At 28.1% G+C, this 24,244-nt stretch overlaps 2 protein-coding genes across 3 annotated transcripts; one reads left to right on the plus strand and one right to left on the minus strand.

Moving 5' to 3' along the window:
- Positions 1-3,841: 3,841 nt before the first annotated feature.
- On the plus strand, positions 3,842-13,610 carry LOC113560927 (DDB1- and CUL4-associated factor 8). Of its 2 annotated transcripts, XM_026967055.1 has the most exons (11): positions 3,842-4,181; positions 5,671-5,866; positions 5,927-6,102; positions 6,158-6,407; positions 6,491-6,741; positions 6,810-6,999; positions 7,082-7,436; positions 7,638-7,768; positions 7,827-7,949; positions 10,489-10,560; positions 13,470-13,610. In XM_026967055.1, the coding sequence occupies exons 2-11, from the start codon at positions 5,675-5,677 to the stop codon at positions 13,476-13,478; spliced, it is 1,749 nt and encodes a 582-aa protein (XP_026822856.1). In that variant the 5' UTR covers positions 3,842-4,181; positions 5,671-5,674; the 3' UTR covers positions 13,479-13,610. The 2 variants fall into 2 exon arrangements, with proteins under 2 accessions (XP_026822856.1, XP_026822857.1); XM_026967056.1 differs by lacking the exons at positions 10,489-10,560; positions 13,470-13,610 and adding an exon at positions 8,024-8,266.
- Positions 13,607-14,895, minus strand: LOC113560928 (transmembrane protein 147). The gene is made up of 4 exons (XM_026967058.1): positions 14,665-14,895; positions 14,478-14,610; positions 14,189-14,410; positions 13,607-13,938 (listed from the first exon to the last, which is right to left on the minus strand). Exons 1-4 carry the CDS (start codon positions 14,739-14,741, stop codon positions 13,672-13,674), a joined length of 699 nt encoding a protein of 232 aa, XP_026822859.1. The 5' UTR covers positions 14,742-14,895; the 3' UTR covers positions 13,607-13,671.
- Positions 14,896-24,244: the final 9,349 nt, after the last annotated feature.

The following is a 24,244-nucleotide window of genomic DNA, read 5'->3' on the forward strand; positions in this document are numbered from 1 at the left end:
CTTAAAATAAACTTGGTTATCTAATCTTTTCATTAGTATATAGGTCGTTTACTAGTGGCTAACATTTGCCGAGCTATATAAATTTGTAATCGGACGAAGACTTGATACACTCTGTATTATTGACCTTTTTCTATTCCTTGAATATTCTGCATTAAGATGGTGCAATTGAAGGTACCACACCGAAAATGTATAAAAAAAGTACTAGAAATAGTGTAAACAAATAATTGTCAAATTATATTTATAATAATGGATATTAATTAATTTATTCCACTGGCGAATTTCCTCAGGAGTGAGAAGGCAAGGAAAGCACCACTTCCCTAAAAAAAAAAAATATTGTTTTACACTCAAAAAAAAAACTTATTTTATAAAAGTTTTTTTGAAAATGTTTAAATAAAAAAATAATACTCAATTCACATTTCACAAATATGAATGAATTATTGAGTCCCCACCGATCATTTTAGTAAAATTATTTATCATCTCAGGAAAGTATTACCAAGGCCGCCATTAGTTTATTCACCAAAGAATTACGATTAACTCAATAAAGTATATTTACTATTGATATAATTTAGTTTTAAACTTAATTTATGGAAACAAAAGAATGTTAAATTTATATCCAAGGCGGCAAAGCTTGACATTCACCCTGTACTTTATAATATATTAATATATATATTTATTAAATATTATTATATAAAATTATAAAATCAATGGTACAACGCATAGACATAATATGTCTATGGTTAGGTTAGGTTAGGTTAACCTTATAAAATAATATTAATAGTTAATATTATTAACTACTATGTCTATGGTTAGGGCTGCAGGCGCGGATCCAGAGTAATTATTAGGGGGGGGGCATCTATATATAATAGGGGTGGCCAACATAACTATGTACGCGAGCCACATATATTAATGTATTTATATCAAGAGCCAAATTATCTAATCTGTACTTTTATACCACAAAATGAATAAAGATAGCTAACATCCGATAAACATATCAAATTACAAAATATGAAATTATAAAACAATATTAATAATAATAATAAAACATTTTTTTTTATATAAATGTATGCAAAAAAATTAAAATTTTGGTTTTTGTAAAATAGACCGCGAGACGCATACGTCGATGAAGAGAGCCGCAATTTGGCCACCCCTGAATTATATATAATAATTGTATTATTATATTATAATTATTACCATCGATTATATGTACAATATATATATCATATATGTATTATTTTAATTTTATTATATACATAATCAATGCTAGTACTATAAATATTTCTTTAATTTTTAAAGGAATTAACTTACAACTAAAAATTAATAAAACACCTAGGTAGGTGCATTAAAAAAAACACTATTTAAGAACAATTAGTAAAAACTATTAAAAAACTATTGAATATTAATAAACCAACAATAATTATAAAGCAAAATCTAATTTTCTTTTTGTTTATAAAAAATATTCGACATTTTGTTAAATTTGTATTTATTGATTCGAAATATTCAATGTTTGTTTGAAGAAATTTTTATTGTAAATGTTATCTATACAATTGTCTCTCCATTAATAAATTATTATTACAATGTGTTGTGTGTGAAAAAAGTTGACTAAAATACATCTATTATTTATAAAAGCATCCGTTGCGTCGTCAGTCGGCACAATTGGAAATTACGGAATTATAAATAAAACTATCCGCTAAACAATGGATTTATTATTATTTAATGTAAATAAAAACTAAATATAAGATCCTAACACTATAAAAAAATTTAATTTTTTTCATCGTTTGACATATTAATTAAGTAAATTGATTTTTTTTTTCGTGATTTGGGAGGGGCCATCGCTCCCATGACCCCCCTTGTATCCGCGCCTGTAGGGCTGTGCAAATATTTAACCGATTATTCGAATAACATATGATTTTTAACGAATGATACATAATAAATTATTCAATTGAAAAAATGCAACACTGTGCGGGACATTAATGTAAAGCCATAGACTAAAGCTGATACGTATGTCGGAATTATCATCTATATACCAAATCCACAGGTATATAAAATAAATATATTTTGTATATCTGTGACCAAATCAGAAAACAAAAAATATATTTTATCCTCACACTAAATGTTAGCATTAGGCAATCAAACTAACACGGATGCATTTTTACGGGCAACGAAGTGCGCGGGTACAGCTAGTGTGTAATATAGCCAATATAGATAAGGGATTTAAAAATTCGGAATTTGTTATTTTCTTTTTTTGATACTAGGTAGTCACATAAATTGAATAGTTTAATATTGTCACTAGCATGGGATTTTTGTTTCTTATGCATTTTTAAGGAGAACTTCGTTTATATTTTAAGTATATAATAGTACCAAGTTCTGCTATCTTAATTTTTACCCGACCGTAAAATGTAAAAAATGTCTGCGTTTTGTACTTTTGTCTTTTAATGCTCGACCGTACAACATCACATAAAAACCGACATAAATACATAATAGATAAGAAAGGTATCTACTACCTACACAGGCTAAAATCTGTCAAGTCGCAGTGCATATAATATTTAAAAAATGTTATGAAAATATTATAAAAAAATAATACATATTATATACGATTAGATACTTATGGTATCTTAGTTTCCTATATACGTGGTAGACTGGTCACTGGTGGTACTGTTGTGTACTGTGTATGCAGAACTGCAGTGTGTATCGTGCATGTAGTGTGTTTTTATTTTTAATAAAATAATTTATTATTATAAGTACACTTGTTACAATTTCAGTCCAGAAAACATTTTTTTTTCTTTTTTAATATTTAAATAATAATGATATTTTGTAAAATGTCACATGAGGTTATTTTTTCGTAACACCTACCTCTACAATATCTTCGTTCAATATAATTATTAGTAAAATAAATTATTAGATTATTAGCTAAATTATTATGCTGTACAACCTACTTAATTCGTAGTTACACTAACAACTTTAATGTGTACGAATATTAAAAACAAGCTCAAGTTTAGAGTTCAATTTTCTGGAAAATGTATGTTTAGCTATCGATTTTTAGGATATTCTTTTGACTTAAGTCAGTAATTATCTATACGTGATATAAATCATACTTCGTATTACTGCAGTATTTACCTAATTGTCCTAATACCTATATTGGGCGTCAAGGCTAATTTTATAAATAGTAATACTATTGTAATACGTATAACCATTGATTTTTATATAATACTAGCTGAATTACCCGGCTTCGCCCGTGTGCAGTTTTTGCTTTCTTAAAATGAAATTCTTAAATCAACACACAATATCGTGTTTTAAAGACGAAAAACATTTATTTTATAATTTATATAATTGAGCTAATCGGTGACCAGTGTTTTACGCATCGGAACAATTCGTGTCTACACGTCGATAAAATACACACACAAAAAAAAGGTCAGGTTGCAGGTAGCTGGAAACACTCAGACAGGTTATTTGGAATAACTCTGTGAAAAAAAATTTGAAATAAGTTAAATGGCGTCGTCACAAAATGGGTACATAAAAATGGCCTGTCCTTTTATATGTATAAGGATTATACAATCAATGGTATAACGTAACCACTAGTATAGAAGCCTGTGAGGCTGGGAACGTATAAAAATATATTATTATTAACACATCAATATAATAAAATTGTGGTATAATAATGCTATTATGTTATTCTGTGATAGTATATGATGAGCATTTATTTTCGCTGTAATAAATTTTCGGACAACAGCCTATGACCCGTTTTGTGATACTGTGATAGTATGATATGAACTACGAAGGATTGGTGAACAAGCTGATAATAGGATCTAACATAATAATATAATAATAGTATGATTAGTATGTTTTGAGTTTTCAATTTTTCGTACCGTATGTACTATTTCTATGTACGAATTACGTTTTAACTTTAAATATTTAAACATATTTGGACGTTGAGAATTGAGATGTACCTAATATACTATAACACTAATATCATTATCCTATCGTTTACGTTATTATAATATACTATTGATCTTGCAGTATGTAATGATTTAGATTTCCGTAATTGTTGAGAACAATTTTTCGTGGTGATACATGCTATTATCTTGAAATTTAATTCAAATCGCCCTTACTGCAATACTACAGTTGGGTTCACCTCAAATAACAATTTTCACAATATTGTAGCTTATTATTATTTATCATCTTGTGTAAGTATATTGTTAATTCAAATTGTATTTTAATAATATCTATTAGAAATGTAAATTTGTATTTTTTCTACATACTTCATACTGAAATATCTTGCTGTTAAAATAAAATAAAATGTGACATTATTTTCAATATTACTACAAATTATTATTTGTTCTCATCTAGTAAAATATTTTAAAATCAAACCGACCATGATAATGCTAAGTGCTTATTTTGGTAGAAAATGTAATTTAAGTAATTTTTATAACAATTTTTGGATCACTAAACAAATATGAGATATACTAAGTTCATATGTCAATGTATTTAAAAATTGCAGTTTTTTAATAAATATAAGGTTATTTAAAATAAATCAATGATTGTTTTAACTTATAAAAACTTATATCATGCACAGGGTTAATTATTGAATCCAGATATAATTTAGTATTTGTAGATAATAATCTATTTATTACCAAAAATAACATATTTAAAAGACATTTTCCCAGTTTCTTATTATTTTTTACGTTATTTTTTTTTTTTTTTTTTTTTATCTAGCACTAGCTATTAGTAATGTTTTAGTCATAGATATTAGAAATGCTTGAATTATAAAGTATTTACTTGTAATTATAAAATATAAATAAAAATAGCAAAGTTATCTAATAATTTATTTTATTATCAAATACTCCATGTATAAAATTATATGTTACATGTTGTAAGTAATTTAGATTTTAAATTCCATTTTCACAGTTTCACTCTTTTTGCTAATTCACCTTAACAATCTGATTTATTTTATGTTTTTTTTAAAATTGTGTGATAAGGGAAGTTACAATGAAAATTTAACAAAAAAAATTATATTAACCCATATTTGTTTTTCAGATAATTATAAATATTATTGTTTTAAAAATGAAGTTCATTTTAATATCAATTAATTTTTTATTTTTTATAGCTTAATATCAATTTGAATATATCTAGGTACCTAGCGGTGGCAGATTAAGCTATTTACTGCCTACAAGCAGGAAATTTGCTGCCGTCTCAAATTATATTATAATATTATAAATATATTTTATTTTTTATTTTTTAAGTGCGCCAAATTTGCTGCTCCAATCACCTGATTATTTTGCCTGTAGGGTAACCTGACGCTAGTACCTAGATATCTAATATAAGTTACAAACAATAATAATTAATATAAAAAAAACTTTTTGCCTATTTTCTTTGTTTTATGGCATTTTGTAGTTCATATTTCAAGATTTATTAGATTATTTAGTATAAGATTTTTGATGATTATAAAGTCCCATGTCCATGTTTTTAAAATATTTGGATTTACTTCATCTTTTTTTCTTCCTGTTGTAGATAATCCTAATGTTATTATTTATTTATTTTTATTTATATATGATATTACAGGCAAATATTGTGGTAGAATAAAAATAAAAATAATAAAATGTATAATATAACAGATGTCTAATTTAATATATAATTCTTTTACCAGTCTTATACATTAATTATTAATGTCCATAGAAATATGTCTGATACAGACTCAGATTCATCAACAGATAGTGACAATAACAATTCATCTCCTTTTTTCAACCATTATTTGGGTTATCCTCGTGGCTATTATGGACATGATATTGAAAGTCCAGGCCTTGAAACAGATGATTCTTCAGATAGTGATGTTATTCCTAATTTAAGTCATTTTGATTCTACATCTAGTGATGTAAGTTTTCAAAGTTCTTACCTAATTTATTTTATTTATATTTTCATTTTATTATTTTAGAGTGAAGCATTATTAAACAACACCTCAGACGAATTTGATTGTCCAGATAATGATTCATCTTGTAGTTCGAGAAATTCATCTACATTTAAATTATTCAAACAAAGGCATATTAATAAAATGAAAGTCATTCGTTCGAAATCCAATTATTGGTGTCTTCCTAAAGAGTTATATAACAGGTTATAAGGTAAATGTCTTGTATTTAGTTGATAAAATAATTTAGATTTTGTTTAGAGAAATTGGCCATTATAACCGCCGCGCTCAGTGGGGTTATAAGTTCTATCAATCAACTGTTGGTGTGCAAAAACTCAAATTGAGTAAACAACTAAAAGGCCATCAAGGATGTGTAAATTCATTAGATTTTAATAAAACTGGTGAAATTATAGCTAGTGGATCAGATGATTTTAGAATATGTTTATGGAATTGGTCAAATGGAAAGTGCTTACTCAGTTACAGTAGTTTACATACTAGGAATATTTTTCAAGTAAATTAATTTTTCAGTTTATTATGTTCTATTATATAAGATTTAAAATCTAAGAGTTAAACTCTTAATTATTATTTCTGTAGACTAAATTTCTCACTACACACGGAGGTACTCACATTGTATCAAGTGGACGGGATGGCTTAGTTGTATTGTCTGCTGTAAATAATTATGATTTTATATATAGCAAAATAATAGCACGACATGATAGCTCTTGCAATAAAGTTGGTGTACATCATGATACACCATATGTAGTTCTTAGTTGTGGAGATGACGGAATCGTTAAAAATATAGATATTCGTGAATCTCCTATTAATGAAAATGAAAGAATTACCAAGTAAGAAACATACATTTTTATTTATTCAAATAAAATATAATTTATGTGTCTATTATTCTGATTATTAGTATACTACATATCAAAAATATGCATGGAACTTCTATGCATCTATATGGTATTGATATTAATCCTATGAATCCATATGAGTTTATTGTAAATGGTGATGATGAATATGTAAGAATGTATGATAAAAGAAAACTAACTGTGGATCCAGTTAAACTATTCCATCGTGAACTTAAAAATACTAAACCAGAAAAAGTGAATAGATTAAACAGATATACTTAACATAATTGAATTAAACTTTTCAGTATTTTTAAATTTTTGAAATAACTTTCTACAGACTGGTGATAGTGCTGTTATTGAAATTGATGATAGTGCTATTAATGGCACTGATAATAGTGATGTTGATGGCAGTGATGATGGTGGTGTCGATGAAGCTATCAATGATGTTTTTGATATTGCTGACATTGGTGCTATTGCAAATGGCAATGTTAATTCTGACTATGATGAGGACGAGATTTCAAGTTCAGCCTCACCTTCTCACTATTTATCTCATATTACATCTGCTGTGTATAGCTATTGTGGAACTGAAATTTTAGCATCTTATAGTGAAGATGATATTTATCTATTTGATACTTATGGTCGATCAAATTCTGTATTACACAGTTATAGTGGCCATCTAAATAGAATGACTGGTATTAAATTTATTTTAATTTAACAAATTATATTAATAGTTGTTCATATAAAGTTGTAATTTTTATACGTTAACATTTGACCCTTTTATTACCAGCCATTTCCCTTTATCCTTTTAGTGACTATTTTCATATATTTGTTTCAGTAAATATTAATTATTCATAAATTACTAAAATCTAATTTATTTTAATATATTATTCTAGTTAAAGGTGTCAATTTTTATGGTCCAAGAAGCGATTATGTAGTATCTGGATCAGATTGTGGATTTATCTTTATATGGGATAAAAAAACTGAAGCTATTGTCCAAAGAAAACATGCTGATAAAAAAGGATGTGTAAGATTGATGTTTTTACCTTGAAAATTATATTCCTTATCATTTTTTTTTTTACTAGGCTAATGTATTAGAAGCACATCCACATATACCAACCTTAGCAACTAGTGGTCTGGATAAAACTATAAAAATATGGGAACCTTTAAATATGTCTCAACAACCAAATAAAAAAAAGCTCAGAATGGTAAATTTATATAATATTAAATATTTTAATATATATTTCATTATTACATAAAAATTTAAAATCTTATATTTTAGTTGTTTTAAATTGGGTCTACTAAGGTTCATTCAGATACATTTTTAATGGGTATGATTTATAAATCCAAAACCTACTTGGCAAATTATCAAAGAGCCGACTCTATTTAGCTGAATTTCATATAGCCGACATCATAAAGAGCTAAAATTACAATAGGTGGACAAATTTTTAAAATTAAAAATGTATTAATTACATTTTACAATTACCATAAAATCAATTAGTTGTTTAATTTTTATTGTTTTTATTTAATGTCATTATTTTTTTTTTTTTTAATATAGATATGTAAATATATTATATAAACAATAAGAATAAATTAAAGTTATTTTATAAAATCAATTATAATTATTTTTTTTTTAATTTTAATTTTAGATTTAAAGTATATAATTTAATATAATGTATAAATTACGACAGATATACAGAATACAGATGGTCATGAAACTCATGGTTGACTTAACTACTAATTGTTTGCCTGTATAATGAATTTATTGTGATTTGAAAATTAAAATTGTATCATTTAATCTTACCTTTCCATATAACATAATGGTACTCACCAAGCATTATTAGCCTTTTTAACATTATATTTATTATCAATTTAATAATCCATAAGTTGAATATAATTTTCTTTCATATATTTGTTCAGCCCTTATATTGGTGTCGGCTAACAGTTATGTTGTTTTATAGATTTTTGGATCTATAAGTTCAGATTAAAAGTGTTTTTTCTATTATTTGTAACTTCTTCCAAAAATAACTTAAAAAATGTATGCAAGGTTCCTCTTAATATTATTTTTAAGCCCTAACAAAATTTTCAAAATATTAAGGTTGATATTAATTTATACAACAAACTAATTTATGCTGTTCTATGGTTTATTAGTATTGATTTATAAGTAGGGCAAGGATATTTAACTTGAATATGTGTACATTTATGCACTTAAAAATGACCAAATATGCAATTTTACTTTTTCTTTGAAAAAAAAAATATTAACATCTATTTATCTATTAATTGTACCTAAAACAATTTAATTATTTACTGAATACATTTTTATAAATTATTGGATTTCAAAGGAATAAAAAAAAACTAATATTAAAATTATTCTTTAAAATTGTACTCATTATAAATCAATAAATATAGGAATTCAATATTTAAAATTTTTTATTGCACTAACCTTGAGTATGTTTAATGTATGTATTAATATTTATATGTAATATCATATTATTATAACAATTAAATATTCATAATATAATAATGCAATGTTTTTGATAAAAATTAAATCTACCTACTGTAATACTAATAGTAAATTAAATTAGTTTTAGAGTAATATAGGCTGATAGACTGTCTTTACTCAAAATCATTTTTTTCATGCAATGATTTACTCAATGACTAGGTAGACCTTTTATACAGCAAACCAGTTACTTATTTCTCCTCTTTTTTTTTAATTATAAAAACTCATTATGTTAATAATTAATACAATGATATTATATTTTTAGAAATTACATCATTCAATATTTTAATTTTAATATCACAAGTTTTAAAATTTTAAGAAGATTCTATAGTAAATTCTAACTATGTCGAACGTTGCTATCTCAAACTACATTGAAACTATCATTACACTTAATTGCGTTTTGCTCTCTATAACTCAAAATAAAATTAATCATTTTTTGTCATCTCGAATAAATAAATAATATTTTTATTGCGGTAAGAACAAAAAATTAAGTAGTACATTCAGTATAGTTATTGATTAAATATATTATATCAAAATTTACCAATTTTTTTAATTGTTTTAAAAATTTTAATAAAACAACTCAACATTTCAAAGTTTTTGATGTCTCGAGTTTTTTTCTATTCTTCTTGAGATTCCTCATCCCTTATAGGAATAATCGAATAACATTTGAATTAAATTTATTTAACTAATATTATTTTAAAATAAAATCCTTGTATATACATAAATCAAGTATAAGTGATTTAATAATTTATAAGTATGATTAGTTTGATCAAGAACCATTAGTTACAGTTAACTGAAATTGATTGATCAGTTATTTGTTATTATTATTGTTTTTAAAGTATAGTAAATTATAATACAAGTTAATTTAATTCAATAACCTTGGTTCACAAAACTCTGTACTTTCATAGTAAGTTTAAGATTTAATTTTTCAGTTTAAGTAATTAATAATTAATACTTGAAAAAACTTGAGTAATGTATTAATCCTAAAAAACAACAGGAATTAATAAAGAATGAGTAAAAAATTACACGTTGCATATCACTACTTCATGTACTAAATAAAGTTTTCTGTACATTTTAAATTATTTTAATTTCCTTTTATAAACTTTTATTTTTACAAACATTTTTATACTATTTAATTTTAGAAGACAAGTCACGTAAATTATAAGGTTTTTAATTTTGATAAAAATTAAATTTTTTATAGAGAAACAGAATAAATTAAAATTTCATTAATATAATTTTTTTTTTAGTGTGTCGTTAAAAATAGACTCGACAGAGAACGACACCTAAGGATTGCAGAACAACAATATCATTTGAGTCATGTGAGTTCCATATATTTTTATACTGGATTAAAAACTAGTGAATCCAAAATTAAAAATAGAATATCAGATTTTTAAAATAAAAAACGAGTTTATAAACATAGATTCAATAATTATATTATAAATTTATTTATTGCACAAATTAAAATTAAATGATTTAAATTTTTATAATTGAACATATATAAATAATATATTATTTAATTATAGTTATTAGATTTTATATTTCATTAATTTTGTATCTTATTTTGTATTGTCTGACACGATGACTTCAAAGTTTTAATGTACCTGAAGTGCATACTGGAATTATTTATTTTGATTTTATATGGGTTTTAAAATTTTAGAGTATTTTCAATCTATACTTTTTAGGAATATAACAAAAACAAATTAAATTTGTTTTAAATTTAAAAAATATTAAATTTTCCATTTTTAACGATAATACAGTGAAACTTCCAATTAACAGTCACAGAAGGGACTATAAATAATGACCGCTATTTAGAGGACCCAGGGACGTACTAGGGGGGTGTTTTGGGTGTTCAAACACCCCCCGAAATATTTGGTTTTTGTATGGTTATTTACTTATTCTATTTTAATGTTAATTGTCATAAATATTATTATACTTTGATACACAGGTATGATATTACAGGGGCTTGGTAAATTGAGTCCAAAATATCGTTTTTGTGGTTAACTAAGTCCCTAGTTATAATAGGTTTAGTTTCCAAAACAGCACATTTTCTTTCTCACTTTTACAGGCTTAGTACTATCTGTTATGTTAAAAATGTTCTTTTTTTGTTTTTAATATCTAATATTATTCACTAGGTTGTACATACAAATCACAATTAATTAAACATATAATATACAAATTCAAGTCAATTTTTTTTTTATTTATTATTATTTATTGTTATTAGGTACATGGTAAACATTTATTTGATATTTTCTTAACAAATTCAAATCTTAAAATATTTGTATTTTCATATTTCAACATTTCTTGTTACAAAAAAAAAAAAATTTTCTATTGTTATTTTTTTCATTTTAATTACTTCTTTGTTACGTATTTTTATATATGTATCTATTTGAATGTATTTAAGTAAGCAAATCGATAATCGATAATCATTAATTGGTGACTAGTCACTATACAGTACTCATTGAATGTATTGACTTTTTATTTTGAAGTAGGTACATTGTCGTTATTTATAAATTATTCTTTCGGAAAATGTTATTACTCGGGACTCAGTTTACCTAGCACATTAGTGTTATCACATTGTGTCTGTGAAAAAACGGTTAAAGCAAAATAAAAATTTAATATTAACAAATTAAAATAATTAATATAATTTGAATAAAAATAAAATATTTAAACAGGATTTATAAATAAAATAAAATTATACCTTTAGTGTATTGACGTGGGTACGTATTTACGTATTGTAATTTTTTCTTTAAAAAAGTGGGTATTGTACCTAAGTAGGTATAGCTAGTTTTCATAAAAAATTTTTGTATGTTTATTAAAAAAAAGTTCTACTTTTCATAACTGATTTGTCTGATTTTCAAAAATACCCCCAAAACTTTTTTCTGCGTACACCCCTGAGAGGTCCTCTAGAGGTGACAATACACGGCATAACACTTCATGTGACCAAAAAACCTAACCGCTACATAGTTGTTAACGGAAGTTTTACTGTAACATATCATAATTTGATTTTAAATTTTCATAAGAATCCTGATCACTAGGTAATCCATTACTTAAGTGTGATATAAAAAATAAAGTAAATTAAAGTACATTTTTTGGAGTTTTAAAGCTGTAAATATACTTTTTGTTGACATATTATTTTTAATGTATTTAGTATATTTTATTTATACAATATTACCGTTTATTATTAATAATTGGATCATGAAATTTATAGCATTTGTAAATTATTATAAAATACAGATAAAAATAAATAGCAATTAGCTATGCATCAATAATAAAAATACATAAAACTGTTGTAATTTTCTATATTTTTATTGTTATATTATACTTTGTGTTAGTGCTATTAATTTCAAGTTCTGTTAAGAGGAAGCTACATTCACATAGGTTGATTCCGTTTTACAAACATAACATAGCAAATTGTATGTTCTGAAGAATCCATTTAATTTTTTTATTAAATTTTAAAATGTTAATAACTCGTTATTTTATTGTTTTTAAATAAAAATATAAAAATAAACCTTGAGATTTAGTAATATTCTTATTTAAAATTTAATAAATAGGTAAATTCACTGTGATATTTAACATAAAGAGTTAAATGGATTCTTCAAATCATTGCTGTATACATTTATACAATTATTGCTGTACTAACAATTAATTAGTAGAATGAAGACAATGGTATGGGTATAATAAATAATTATCATAGACATTTTTAGAGGAGTTTGTGTTTTGGTGAAATGTACCCAAAGAAAAAAAATGTGAGATCAGGAATTGAAGAGTGGATGGCTGATGTTATATCTTATATGTCTGAAATGTCATGAAACTTTCTCGAGATAGATACATTAAATATGAATTAATATTAATTTCCGTGACGACTATTCTACACAATATTATAATCCTTTTTATATATACTCCGACTCACAAGAGATCACTACCGCATTTCGACCAAAACTCTTCAGAATCCGTATATTCCCCACTTATCTTCCCACTGACAGCATCGCTGCTGGCCATTCTACATACACGTTAACTGATCTCTACTAGGCCAAAGTATAGTATGAATGTTAAAAATATAAATACATAGGAAATTTTCGATACATGAACTATAGTAAAATTAATTTTTAAATAGAATTTACATACATGTCTTTCTATATATTTATTTAAAATTTGATAATGTTAATTTTTTCCAATTGATATTTGGTAATTATATTTTGATTTTAATGAAATTTAAAATTTATTTCAGATGATTTAGGTTGACTGGAACTATAAGAAGTTTTATAATATATGAATACAACTATATAATGTTTAATATATGTTTTTTTTTTCATTTTTTTATCAGTATAAAATAAATATAATACAAAATAATTATAGTTATAAGAATACAGTTAAAGTTTGTGTATATTTTTATTTTGAATATTTATATAATTATTTTTGTTTGTTTTGTTTTAATACATTCCAATTAATGTCGAAAGTCTAGTATAATATTTTAGCATGATTAAACCTAAAACAATTGTGTAAACTCCTTTGATAGCGATTATTGACCAGGGATCAATTAAAAGCCAAGCAGCAAGAGTGTCTATAACCACTGAACGGTAAACAGACAGCAATAGAAGAATGCTAACCGCAGCAAATGGTGAAAATTTTGATTGTAATTTGGATAAATCGTGTCTGGACCATAACCAAACTAATGCAGCAGTCATTATATGATGCATCTAAAAATAAAATTATATAATTACAATTAACATTTTATATATTATGATGAGACCTATTCTTAAAGTTAATTTTGCAATTTATTATTTAAAAATTCATTAATATAATATAAAAACATATTTTTTAATTTGTATTATATAACTTCGATATTAGGAATTATCTTTCATTTTTTTCTTAACTGCAAAGATAAAGCTTATTTTATCTTAATTTTCATACACTTTTTATCTATTAATTCCTATTCAAGTTTCTCACCAAATTTATATTAGATTCCAGACATTTTTGTGTGTACTTCCAATCAAATTCAGTGCCTCTTGCACCCACCCATAAGAGCAGAAATCGGGTCAATAATATTTCAGCACCCGCCCAGCCAATACCTGCTGTCATTACTTTAGCATGCCCTTTGCCAGGTATGCTTTGCAATATAACATAGATTCCAGCAATATCTGCTAAATCAACGGAGCTTTTGAGGAAATTCTAAAAAAGAAACGAATGTAAAGTTAAATGAAACTCTTATACATTTATTAATATTGAATGTCATTACCGTTAAACTCAATGTGGTTATAGACGCCTCATTAGCCGGAAAAAACGTTGCTAAAATCAACATCTTGCACAGTTGGGTAAATGTATAGATAATACCTCCTTGTATGCACTTCCAAAATGCTCCATACTCAGATCTAAAAAATAAAAATTAAAACTACCGACACTGGATATGTATTAAATTTACTCACAGATTTGCGTATTTGTACGTTAAATAGTGTGGCACGTATAATAAAGTGACACAGTTACCAAAATGATACAACGTCATTTTTTATGAAACTAATAGAAACTCAATTTTAACACAAAAATCTTAGAAATTAAAGTTAATCTATAAAATATTTAACATCATAGACACAAGTAAAAAATTTAATCTATAATTTAAGAAGCAACCGGCCCCGATCAAGTACAGATTATAGTTACATATCATGTTATCTATGCTATCACCACAGTCCACAGAATGTATATTATTTAATATTTAGTGGTCTTATCTCAAGTTTTTTTCTCTCTTATAAAGCTGTAATTAATGTTGTTATCACATCCAGGGCCGGTGTGAAGGCTAGGCTACTCGGGCGGTCGCCTAGCGCGCTAAAACAGCTTTTTAAAATTTTACACATTTTTACACAATGTTATTTTTTTGAAAATATTAAATAAATAGAACTTAGAACCATGAACTGTAAACCGTGCTTAAAACTGAAATATTGATAATTATTATATAGTTATTTCGTTTAGCTATTATAGATTAAAATAATATAAGTATATTTATTTATTACTTATACCATTTCTGCATTCTTTATTTTTATTACTAGTAAGTATTAGTATGTATTTAGTGCTTATTACATTATATTTCGTTATAATATATTAGTTTTTATATATTATTATATAATTATTATTATTATATTATTATTTAGTATATTATTTTTTTTTTTATCAGACGTTAACAAATAATTTACATATTGAGCATAATATATAATTTTTCCATATTTATGTATGAATAAAAATTGTCGAGTACATTATGGTATTATGGGTTTTTGTATGAAAAAGGTGTCAGTTGCAGGCAGTTGTCTTGGGGTAATCGGGGACGCATAAAAATAATACGGTGATCGATAAAAAAGCCGATCCAAATCGCTAATGGTCAGGGCCGCATTTATTGGGGGGGGGGGGGTACAATGGGTACAATTGTACCGGGCGGCAAATTTTTTGGAACGGTTATAGTTTTAAGAAGTAATTATAAAGAGGTACAAAATATTGAATAAATTTTAATAATCATGATGGAAAGTAAAACAAATAATTTAATCATTAAAAATCTTTTTAACATTTAACACATTCGAGACGAAACACAATAATAGAAAAAATACGCGTTACAGTATTTTAATAAGAAAATTAAAATGCATAGGTAAATGGTTGACTGCATGCGGACTGTAGAGCACTGTTTTTTAATTTATTTTTAAGTGATGGCAACAATTGCGTTTTCCCTAGAAATAATTTCTATTGACTTCTAATTTTGTTTCAAATATTTTGGATATATCTCGTGAATTATATCTAATTATATCTTTATAAGTAAAATCTACTAAGTATATTTTTAAATACTCATATAACATAGAATTAGTTTATACATACACATAATAATATAAAATGTATATTTAGTAGGTATTATTATTATTATTATGAGAAGTTAAAATAAATAATTTTTTTGTTTCAATAAATTATCCCTGTTTTATAAAATTTGAAAGTAATTATATCAAAGTGTACATTTTATATTTTCATGGGGGGGGGGGTGACAAATATTCAAACATATCTCCCTAAAACACGCCCTAGACTCTAGAGGGAGGGGCGGTGTACGATTTTATTTGTACCGGGCGCCAAAATCTTAAATGCGGCCCTGCTAATGGTATTTTGCAATCGTACAAAAATACAATGTCGGTGTCGGAGACGTCTCACCAAGATATTGTAAAAGTAAAAAATAAATCAAATATCGTGTGATGGTATTACAGAAACTCGCAACCAATGGCCAGCATGTCTTTGAGTGACGACGTCTAGTTGCGGTGGCACGACGGTACTGAACGAGATCCATGTGACCATGTATATTATCTATACGACCTGACTGTGGCTGTGGTGACGATATATATTTATTTGTTATAATATATCAAAATGTTGTACTGACATAATTATATCACTGACATCGTGTCACGGATACTAAACGGGGCGCATTAATTTACATCGGCATGCGTCGGAATGCTGCATGTATATGCATGTTATACATATCAATCTGGCGCTTGTCTCACCGGCCGGTAATTTGATTGGGATTGCCGTTGACCACCGCAATGCTGACCTGTGAAAAATTTCCGCCGCTGTCGTAACGTGCCACTATCGCCGTAATATTTGGTACGACGACGTCGTTAACCACGATTTTACAGCTAACCACCGTGCCGCCATCAGTGTTTGGGTGGGCGTACGTAGGTACATAGTTGACTTCCATAAGTATAGTCTAAGTTAAACTAAAGTATAGTCGGTATGTCATGCGTGACTTTTTTTACCTTATTTTTATATCGGAGATTTTTTCTGGGGCTTTTTTTCGACTACCCAATTGATAATAGATTGATATAGTGTTTACACAATAATAATGTAGTATATTTCAGATTTCTGCTATACCGGACACCCCTCTTTTTGCGGTATTGATTTTTTTTTTCGAACTTTTATCATTAAGTAGGTACCTATAGTAAAAAGTTGGTGGTCAGAACTTGGCGCAAATCATTAATTTTTGAATTATAACATTTTGAAAATTTGCAGTTTATACAACATCATTTGTTTAATGTTTCGCTAAAGGTAATGAAGTGAGGTAATGGTCTTAAACTATGAAGAGCGGCAGGTGCCCATTTTGAACAGGGGGTTCACCGCCTAAGTATATTATAGACACATTTTAATTTTAATTTTAATCGAATACCTAATTTTTAATATTATATTTTTTATACAATAACGTAAATATTTATTAAATATATGTTTTAATTGTTTATTAAGCCACTATTAACTAACCTTATTAATTATTTTTAATCATTATTAAATATTTAATATACATTTCATACAGTCATAATTCAAAGAATACGTATTAAACAAATTTAAATTATTATTGTAATAATTAATTTATTAATTATTATTTATTAAATAATGAACAACAAATATTTATTTTTAAATATTTAATTATTTTTATGGAAATAATTAAGATTAAATATTTATCAACCTTTATCATTGAAAATTGTGAACGGAAGCAGTAATATAAAAAAAAAATATCGATAATATCCTGTATTTTTGCACTTAAACTGTTTTGGCCACTCATTTAACAATGCGTGTAAAGTTCAGAGTTCAAAAATTAATCCTTCAGTGCAAAAACTTGCATACGAGTTTTTTTTTTTTTAAAGTGATGTTTAGTGAACGTAGGTGTTAAGTATTTGGATTTTCGTTAGTTTGTCGATGTAAAAATTATGTCTGACGGTCCCTTATGCACATTGCAACGTTTTTAGAGGCTTAATGTGTAGTTTTTTAAGGAAAAACAGCAAAAAGTGACCGGGAGCAGTCATAGTAAAAAAAATATTAATTATTTCATGTTTTTTTGCGGGTATATTAAAAACACTTATTTTTAAATTTTTGGCTCAAGAGTCGTAGGTGTTCTTTTTCATATATTATGATTTAGTTGTATTTTCATATAATTTATCTATGGTAAACGCAAAAAAATTTCAATTTTTCGTATGACCTCGTTTTACGATTCATTTTCAAAAACAAAAACAACACAGAAAATTTTTAATTTCGTTTTTAATTTTATAGGTATTATACTTGTAATTAATATATTTTAACCAAACCCTGTAGAGGAAAAATGTCTATAAAGTAGCATGCTATTACTACTATTACTTTTTTTATTATTGTATTTAGTCTTCGGGGATGTTATTATCTTTTTAAACAACTAAAATAATAGTATAATATTAAAACACAAATTACCGCACCTTGTCATATTGTGGAACACCGATGAGATTTTGTTAAAATCATACAGCCACTGGTCACATTGATACATATTTATGTATATTTTTCTCCTTGGCAGAAAATTACCAAGTGCACGTTTAATTATACGTGCGTCTTGTCCTTAACGTACAGGTACGGCGAACGGATGTAGATATAGTTTGCGACGACGGCGAATGCACGTGGACAGGACGGACAGGACTTTTCGAAAAAGAGGAAAAATAGGAAGTCTGGGACAGACACTACACAGGTCCTGATACTGTGTAACCATCGTCCTGTCGGTAACGCTGTCTCTGTCCGGTTGCCGCCGATCTTGGGCACCTGCACCGGCTGCACCGTACCCGGAAATAATAGCTGCTGAGTCGACACTGTTGACATTTTTATTCCAAGCAACTCACCCCGTACTGTCTTTGCCATCAATGCGTCGTCGTTTACGTAGTCATCACTATTGTTGCCGAGTCGTGGTCCACGTGTGAACCAATAGCCGCTGTATGGTCCGTCACTTTGTGATAGCGATAGCCACCGTCTTAGCGTCACAGTAATCCAACATAGGCAAATTCAAAAGATGAGAGAAAAAGTGTAAATCACCACCGTTCTATTAATTTACTTATGTGTGACCAATAAAATAATAATAATAATAATGATTATTACGATTGCATATCACACAATATGTCGTTACATTCAAAATATCGATAACGATTGTTAACCGCGTGTCATACTTTATATAGCAATCGTTAGTTTATTATAATGATTTCATTTCTGTTGTATATTTGCAGATTTCTTTATCGGCGGTGACAGATCTGTTCCGGACGCGAATGGTTGAAGTGTATCACGAGGTCTGCTTATGCGCAAAGTCAACACGAACATTGTATATTCGGTCCATCATCATATATTTTGTGTATAGGTAATATAAATAAACGATGCTAGATATATCTGTATAACCATAGACATGCACACGGCGGGAATTGGCCAGAAATTTTTAGGGACACAGTACAATCGGATGATATTGTCATACATTTAATTAAAAATCGAATACAGGGATGATGCAACACAAACAATTTTTATTCCGAATCTATACTAAATCGCCGAAATTCTTTAGTCACTGAATTATCATTTTTCCCAAACACAATTCACAGGTGATCATCTATCCGTAGTGGTATTAAATAAATGTAAAGTAATTAAATTACTTATATATTATGTACTACATTTATAAACACGATAAAAAAATACAAAAAATAATTTAATAAGTTTAAATACCTATACTTATATATATTTACAAAATACATAACATTACCTTACTTGAATTAGGTACCTAGTTTAACTTAGCTGTACTGACCAAGACTTTGGGTGATGGGATTGGATAAATTTGATTCACCGAGTTTTTATATCAACAACCTACAACCATGTACTGATGTAATATGGTCCGTGCAAGTTCAACATTTAATCTTCATTTATTCAACTTTTAACTCTTAACATATCAGCAGCTACTCATGATTTGAACGGCCCAAAATTATAGCGGCCCATTGAGCATCTAGTTTTACTCTGTAACTCGTAGAGCCAATCCGGCCTTGCTAAGATTTATATAAAAGTAATTTCTTACCGTATATACGGACTCCTAATAATTATTTTATAGTGTACGGCGTTTAACTGTTATGTAACATTGATGTAGATTCATAAAACTATTTCGGGCCTGTGTTCTGGAGAATAGGAACCGTTGTCCGTTATTGTTAATTTAAAATTGCATTCATTGTTGATGTGTGCATCTATGAAGCTAAAACGTTATAATGATTTATATTAAGGATAAAAACAATTAATTTTACATCTTGAATAAAAAGAAATAAGGAAAGTTAAAAAAAAGTCGTGGTAAACCTTTGAAAATTATAAATAAGAATAGTAATCGAAGAAACATAAATATTATTTATGAAAATAAAAACTGAAAATGTTTGCAAAATGTTTTTCGAATGAAATTAAAAAAATAAAAAAATAATAAGAAATAAACAGTTTAAACAAATAGTTTATTAGTTCCTTATATTTATTAAAAGAAAATTAATAACAAACATTATTTAGCCAGCTTAATATTATTTTATTACTATTTATTATAAATTATAATATAAAATATAGTTTACGTTTTAAATTATGTCTATAGCCAATATACGGTAAAAATAAAAAATACTAACTAATAAAGCACTATAAGTATTAAATAGGTACATAGCCAGAGGGGTAGCAACGGCATTGCCATTGATTAAATTTTATATTTAGTTTAGGTGAAAAACGTCAAAAAATAACCAGGGGCCATAGCTAGCCGTAATATAAAATTAAAATCTTGATGGTTTGGTGTTTTTTTGCGCGCAAACGGTTTCGGCAACTTGTCTTACGATGCGTGTAAAGTTTCAGAGTCGAAAAATAAATCCTTCGCCCCGAAAACTTGAACACGAGTTTATTTCAAAAAAGTGGTTTTGGTGCGTAAAATTCATAGCCGCCCGGCGATGTACCGTTATTCGTTTTGGTGTCCGTATTCCTTTTTCATCACCAATATACCAACCGTTTGTGCGTCGGTCGAGTTTTTTTTATCGGTGACACATCAGTTTCGTTGTCAATACGGCCCTTATATGCACTGTTTCCGGACGACACATCAGGCCTAAATCATGCATGCTCACAGTGCAAACGCAGACAGGTCACCTTGTAATTGTGCCGTATTAAATACGTCAGTTGTACATATTATTATTAGTATGAATGTGCTTCGTTACAACCGTGACGTAATATTATGTATATAGTATTATTGTCAATCAGTGGCCGATATATTAATATGTTTGTGGCTCGTCTTGGTTATCGGTACAGGCCATCGACATTCGACGGTTTTGTGATAAGTGATGATTGCGACCCACGGCCTTTAATTCGTTTTTATGCTACCGAACGCGGGCGGATGCGATCGTTGTAAGCCGTGGTGTTCACGATGCATAAGAGACGAGTAAGCTGTCTCGTGTCGACAGTGGACTGTATAAAATCACCACAGATGACGGATGCAGTCCGATATTAGTCCACACAGCTACCGCTTGTATGTTGTCGAAACCCATTCTAATAGGCGTGAAATAAGTATGCCATTAACGAATATCGACGTATTTGCATAAACGCGTGTGTTTTATAAACGTATATGATTTAACGGTCAGTCACTTCGCATGGTAAGGTGCAGTTGTTAATATGAACCCGATCTCGATATAAATTTTCTTTAGCGGTGTTCTCACGGGAAATGTGGGTTGAGGGGTTCATATCCGCCCCAGTTTGGACTAATTTTCAGATCACAATCCTCCATACAAGTCTGCTAGTCTTTGAAAAGTAAAAAATTATTTTATATTAGCGAGTAGTCACTTTCGCGCCCACGTCTTCATGTAAATTGAAGTTTTCGGGGAAAGGAGTGTTTTGCGAATTTTAAATCTATGCTTACGGCATGTTCGCAAAAATAGTATACCTATAATTATAATTTTATAATTTAAAATTATAAAGACATTTAACTGTTAATGGATCAGACAGATTTGATATATCTTAGTAGTCTGCAACTGAACAATGAAGTGTTGATTATCATAATTAACTTATTTATTTTCCAAAAACAACCAACAATACAACATTGAGTATAAATAATGTATTGTGAAATGCTAAAATTACTATAATTAAAAGTATATGTACTGTAATTAAAATGTTGATTATTATTAAGTGTTTTTAGCGTGCAAAATGTTTCTGCAACTCATCTAATAACACGTGTAAAGTTTCAGAGTCGAAAAATAAATCCTTCACCGCGAAAACTTGCGTACAAGTTTTTTTCCAAAAAAGAGTTTTCGCGTACTTAGGTGCTTAATATTTGGATTTTTAAATTTTTTTTGATATAGAAAGAAAGTCCGGCAGTCCCTAATGCACGCTTCAACGTTACATTACGAAACGTTAACCTAACAGATTAAGATACGGAGAAGCAGATTAAGCAACCGAACCTAGCATGGAATGCAGGGCATAAATAGGTGTGCAGTAACACACACTATGTGCAGTAACAAATTTAAAAGTGTACAGTATGGTTTTTGGATTATACATTTTTATTTGATTAATATTCAATATTGATTATTAAAAATTACTAATTAGCATGTATTCTTTTAAAATTGGTCCATTTCCACAGCCCCGCTATATTAGAAATTCTCGATTTTTTTTTCATTCGATTGTACTAGCTGCGTTAGTGCTGTTTGTTCTACTTGGCTTTTACGTTAACACCGTGTGCGATAACGACATTTTACCGCATGAGGAGGCACTATACGGAGTTTGGCGATAAATCACCAACGCACGTTCTCCGGTACCCCGTCGTGTGACGAGTTCACGGGTGTCGCACGCTCAGTTATAGACGCGTTAGACACCCCTCGGCAAGACGGTGGCTACCGGTACCAGAGCGGACAACGATGCCGCCTTAACGACACCAATAGCAGTTATATGGCAATTGTTGCTAATTTACGAGAGCTCGACAATTAATCGTTACGGAACAATGCGACCGACTGCTTGATGGACACGAAACGCCATGTATAATAACGGTACATGTAGTTAGAGCGATATTGCACGTACGAATAGGTAACGACAACCGGTTGGCGTGCGGCGATGGAACAACCGGCGAAAAAGCCGGCCGGTAACAATGATACAAATATTACTAAACGTACTGAAGCGCTTCACCGAGTAGGTCGCAAAGAAGTAATGGCGCACTCGGACGCACGTCAATACACAAACGGCTCGGTGTACAACGTTTACGCGTCGCAACGCGGGCGGAGGCTGACAAACAGCCGAACGCAATCGGGGACGCGTAAAAATAATACGGCGACCGGCAAAGAAGCCGATCCAAATAGCAAACGGCATTTTGCGGTCGTACAAAAATACAATGTCGGTGTCGGAGACGTCTCGCCAAGGTATTGTGAAAGTAAAAAAATAAAAATAAATCAAATATCGCGTAATGGTAAACTCACAATCAATGGTCAGCAAATCTTTATGTACGTGGACGCCGCTTAAAAGACTCACTTTGGGACCGGCACAAAGTGAGTCTTATAACCGAATGAATGCTATAGGCAAGTGGGCAAAAAAAAATTAATTACATATTTATGGATTATATTTTGCTTTAATTTTAATTTACTTTAATACCTACATAAAATTACATATTGTATACTTATTATTGAATAAATTCAAAAATTTTGATAGAAAAATTTAAATTATAATACATTTGAAAAAAAATTATAAAATTGTAATTTTGGTTTGTTTTGAGTTATAAACTAATATTCCGAATATATATTTCTCGTAATTATATTACGATAACGATAATTGCGAAAAATGTGAAATGCGATAAAATTTGTTGTACATTCACACATAATAAAACGTGAATCGAAACCACAAATAACTCCTAAAAATATATGTAATTTTTGAAAACCAATTTATTTCTAAATTTGAACCAAAAATGTTTATTTTTTACCATTAGTTTTTAACGGAATTTGAGTGTTATAAACGAAATTATGAGTCCTATAAAAGAATTTTTTTATAATGTATTTGATTACATTCGGACCGTTCCAGACGATTTTGATTCTAATAAGCGACTGAACCTTATATCCGTGAGTCTTGTAAACGGCGTCCATTGAATCCTACGTATTATTATCATTAATGTGTTGCTCTACGCATAAATGTAGTGAAATTGTCTGTACGATGCGCCGGACAAGCCGAGTAATGCGATACACACAATAATAAATTAGGTATAATATA

Source organism: Rhopalosiphum maidis, chromosome 1, assembly GCF_003676215.2.
Source record: "Rhopalosiphum maidis isolate BTI-1 chromosome 1, ASM367621v3, whole genome shotgun sequence".
In the NCBI taxonomy this organism is placed as follows: domain Eukaryota; kingdom Metazoa; phylum Arthropoda; class Insecta; order Hemiptera; family Aphididae; genus Rhopalosiphum; species Rhopalosiphum maidis.

Bases quoted from the DNA above. Each gene is read 5' to 3' on its own strand.
- LOC113560928 (XM_026967058.1), bottom strand. From the start codon at position 14,741: ATGACGTTGTATCATTTTGGTAACTGTGTCACTTTATTATACGTGCCA. The intron at 14,611-14,664 runs GTGAGTAAATTT...TTTATTTTTTAG, and splicing joins ACGTACAAATACGCAAATCT to ATCTGAGTATGGAGCATTTT. The intron at 14,411-14,477 runs GTAATGACATTC...TTTCTTTTTTAG, and splicing joins TAACCACATTGAGTTTAACG to AATTTCCTCAAAAGCTCCGT.
- LOC113560927 (XM_026967055.1), top strand. From the start codon at position 5,675: ATGTCTGATACAGACTCAGATTCATCAACAGATAGTGACAATAACAAT. The intron at 5,867-5,926 runs GTAAGTTTTCAA...TTATTATTTTAG, and splicing joins TTGATTCTACATCTAGTGAT to AGTGAAGCATTATTAAACAA. The intron at 7,950-10,488 runs GTAAATTTATAT...TTTTTTTTTTAG, and splicing joins ATAAAAAAAAGCTCAGAATG to TGTGTCGTTAAAAATAGACT.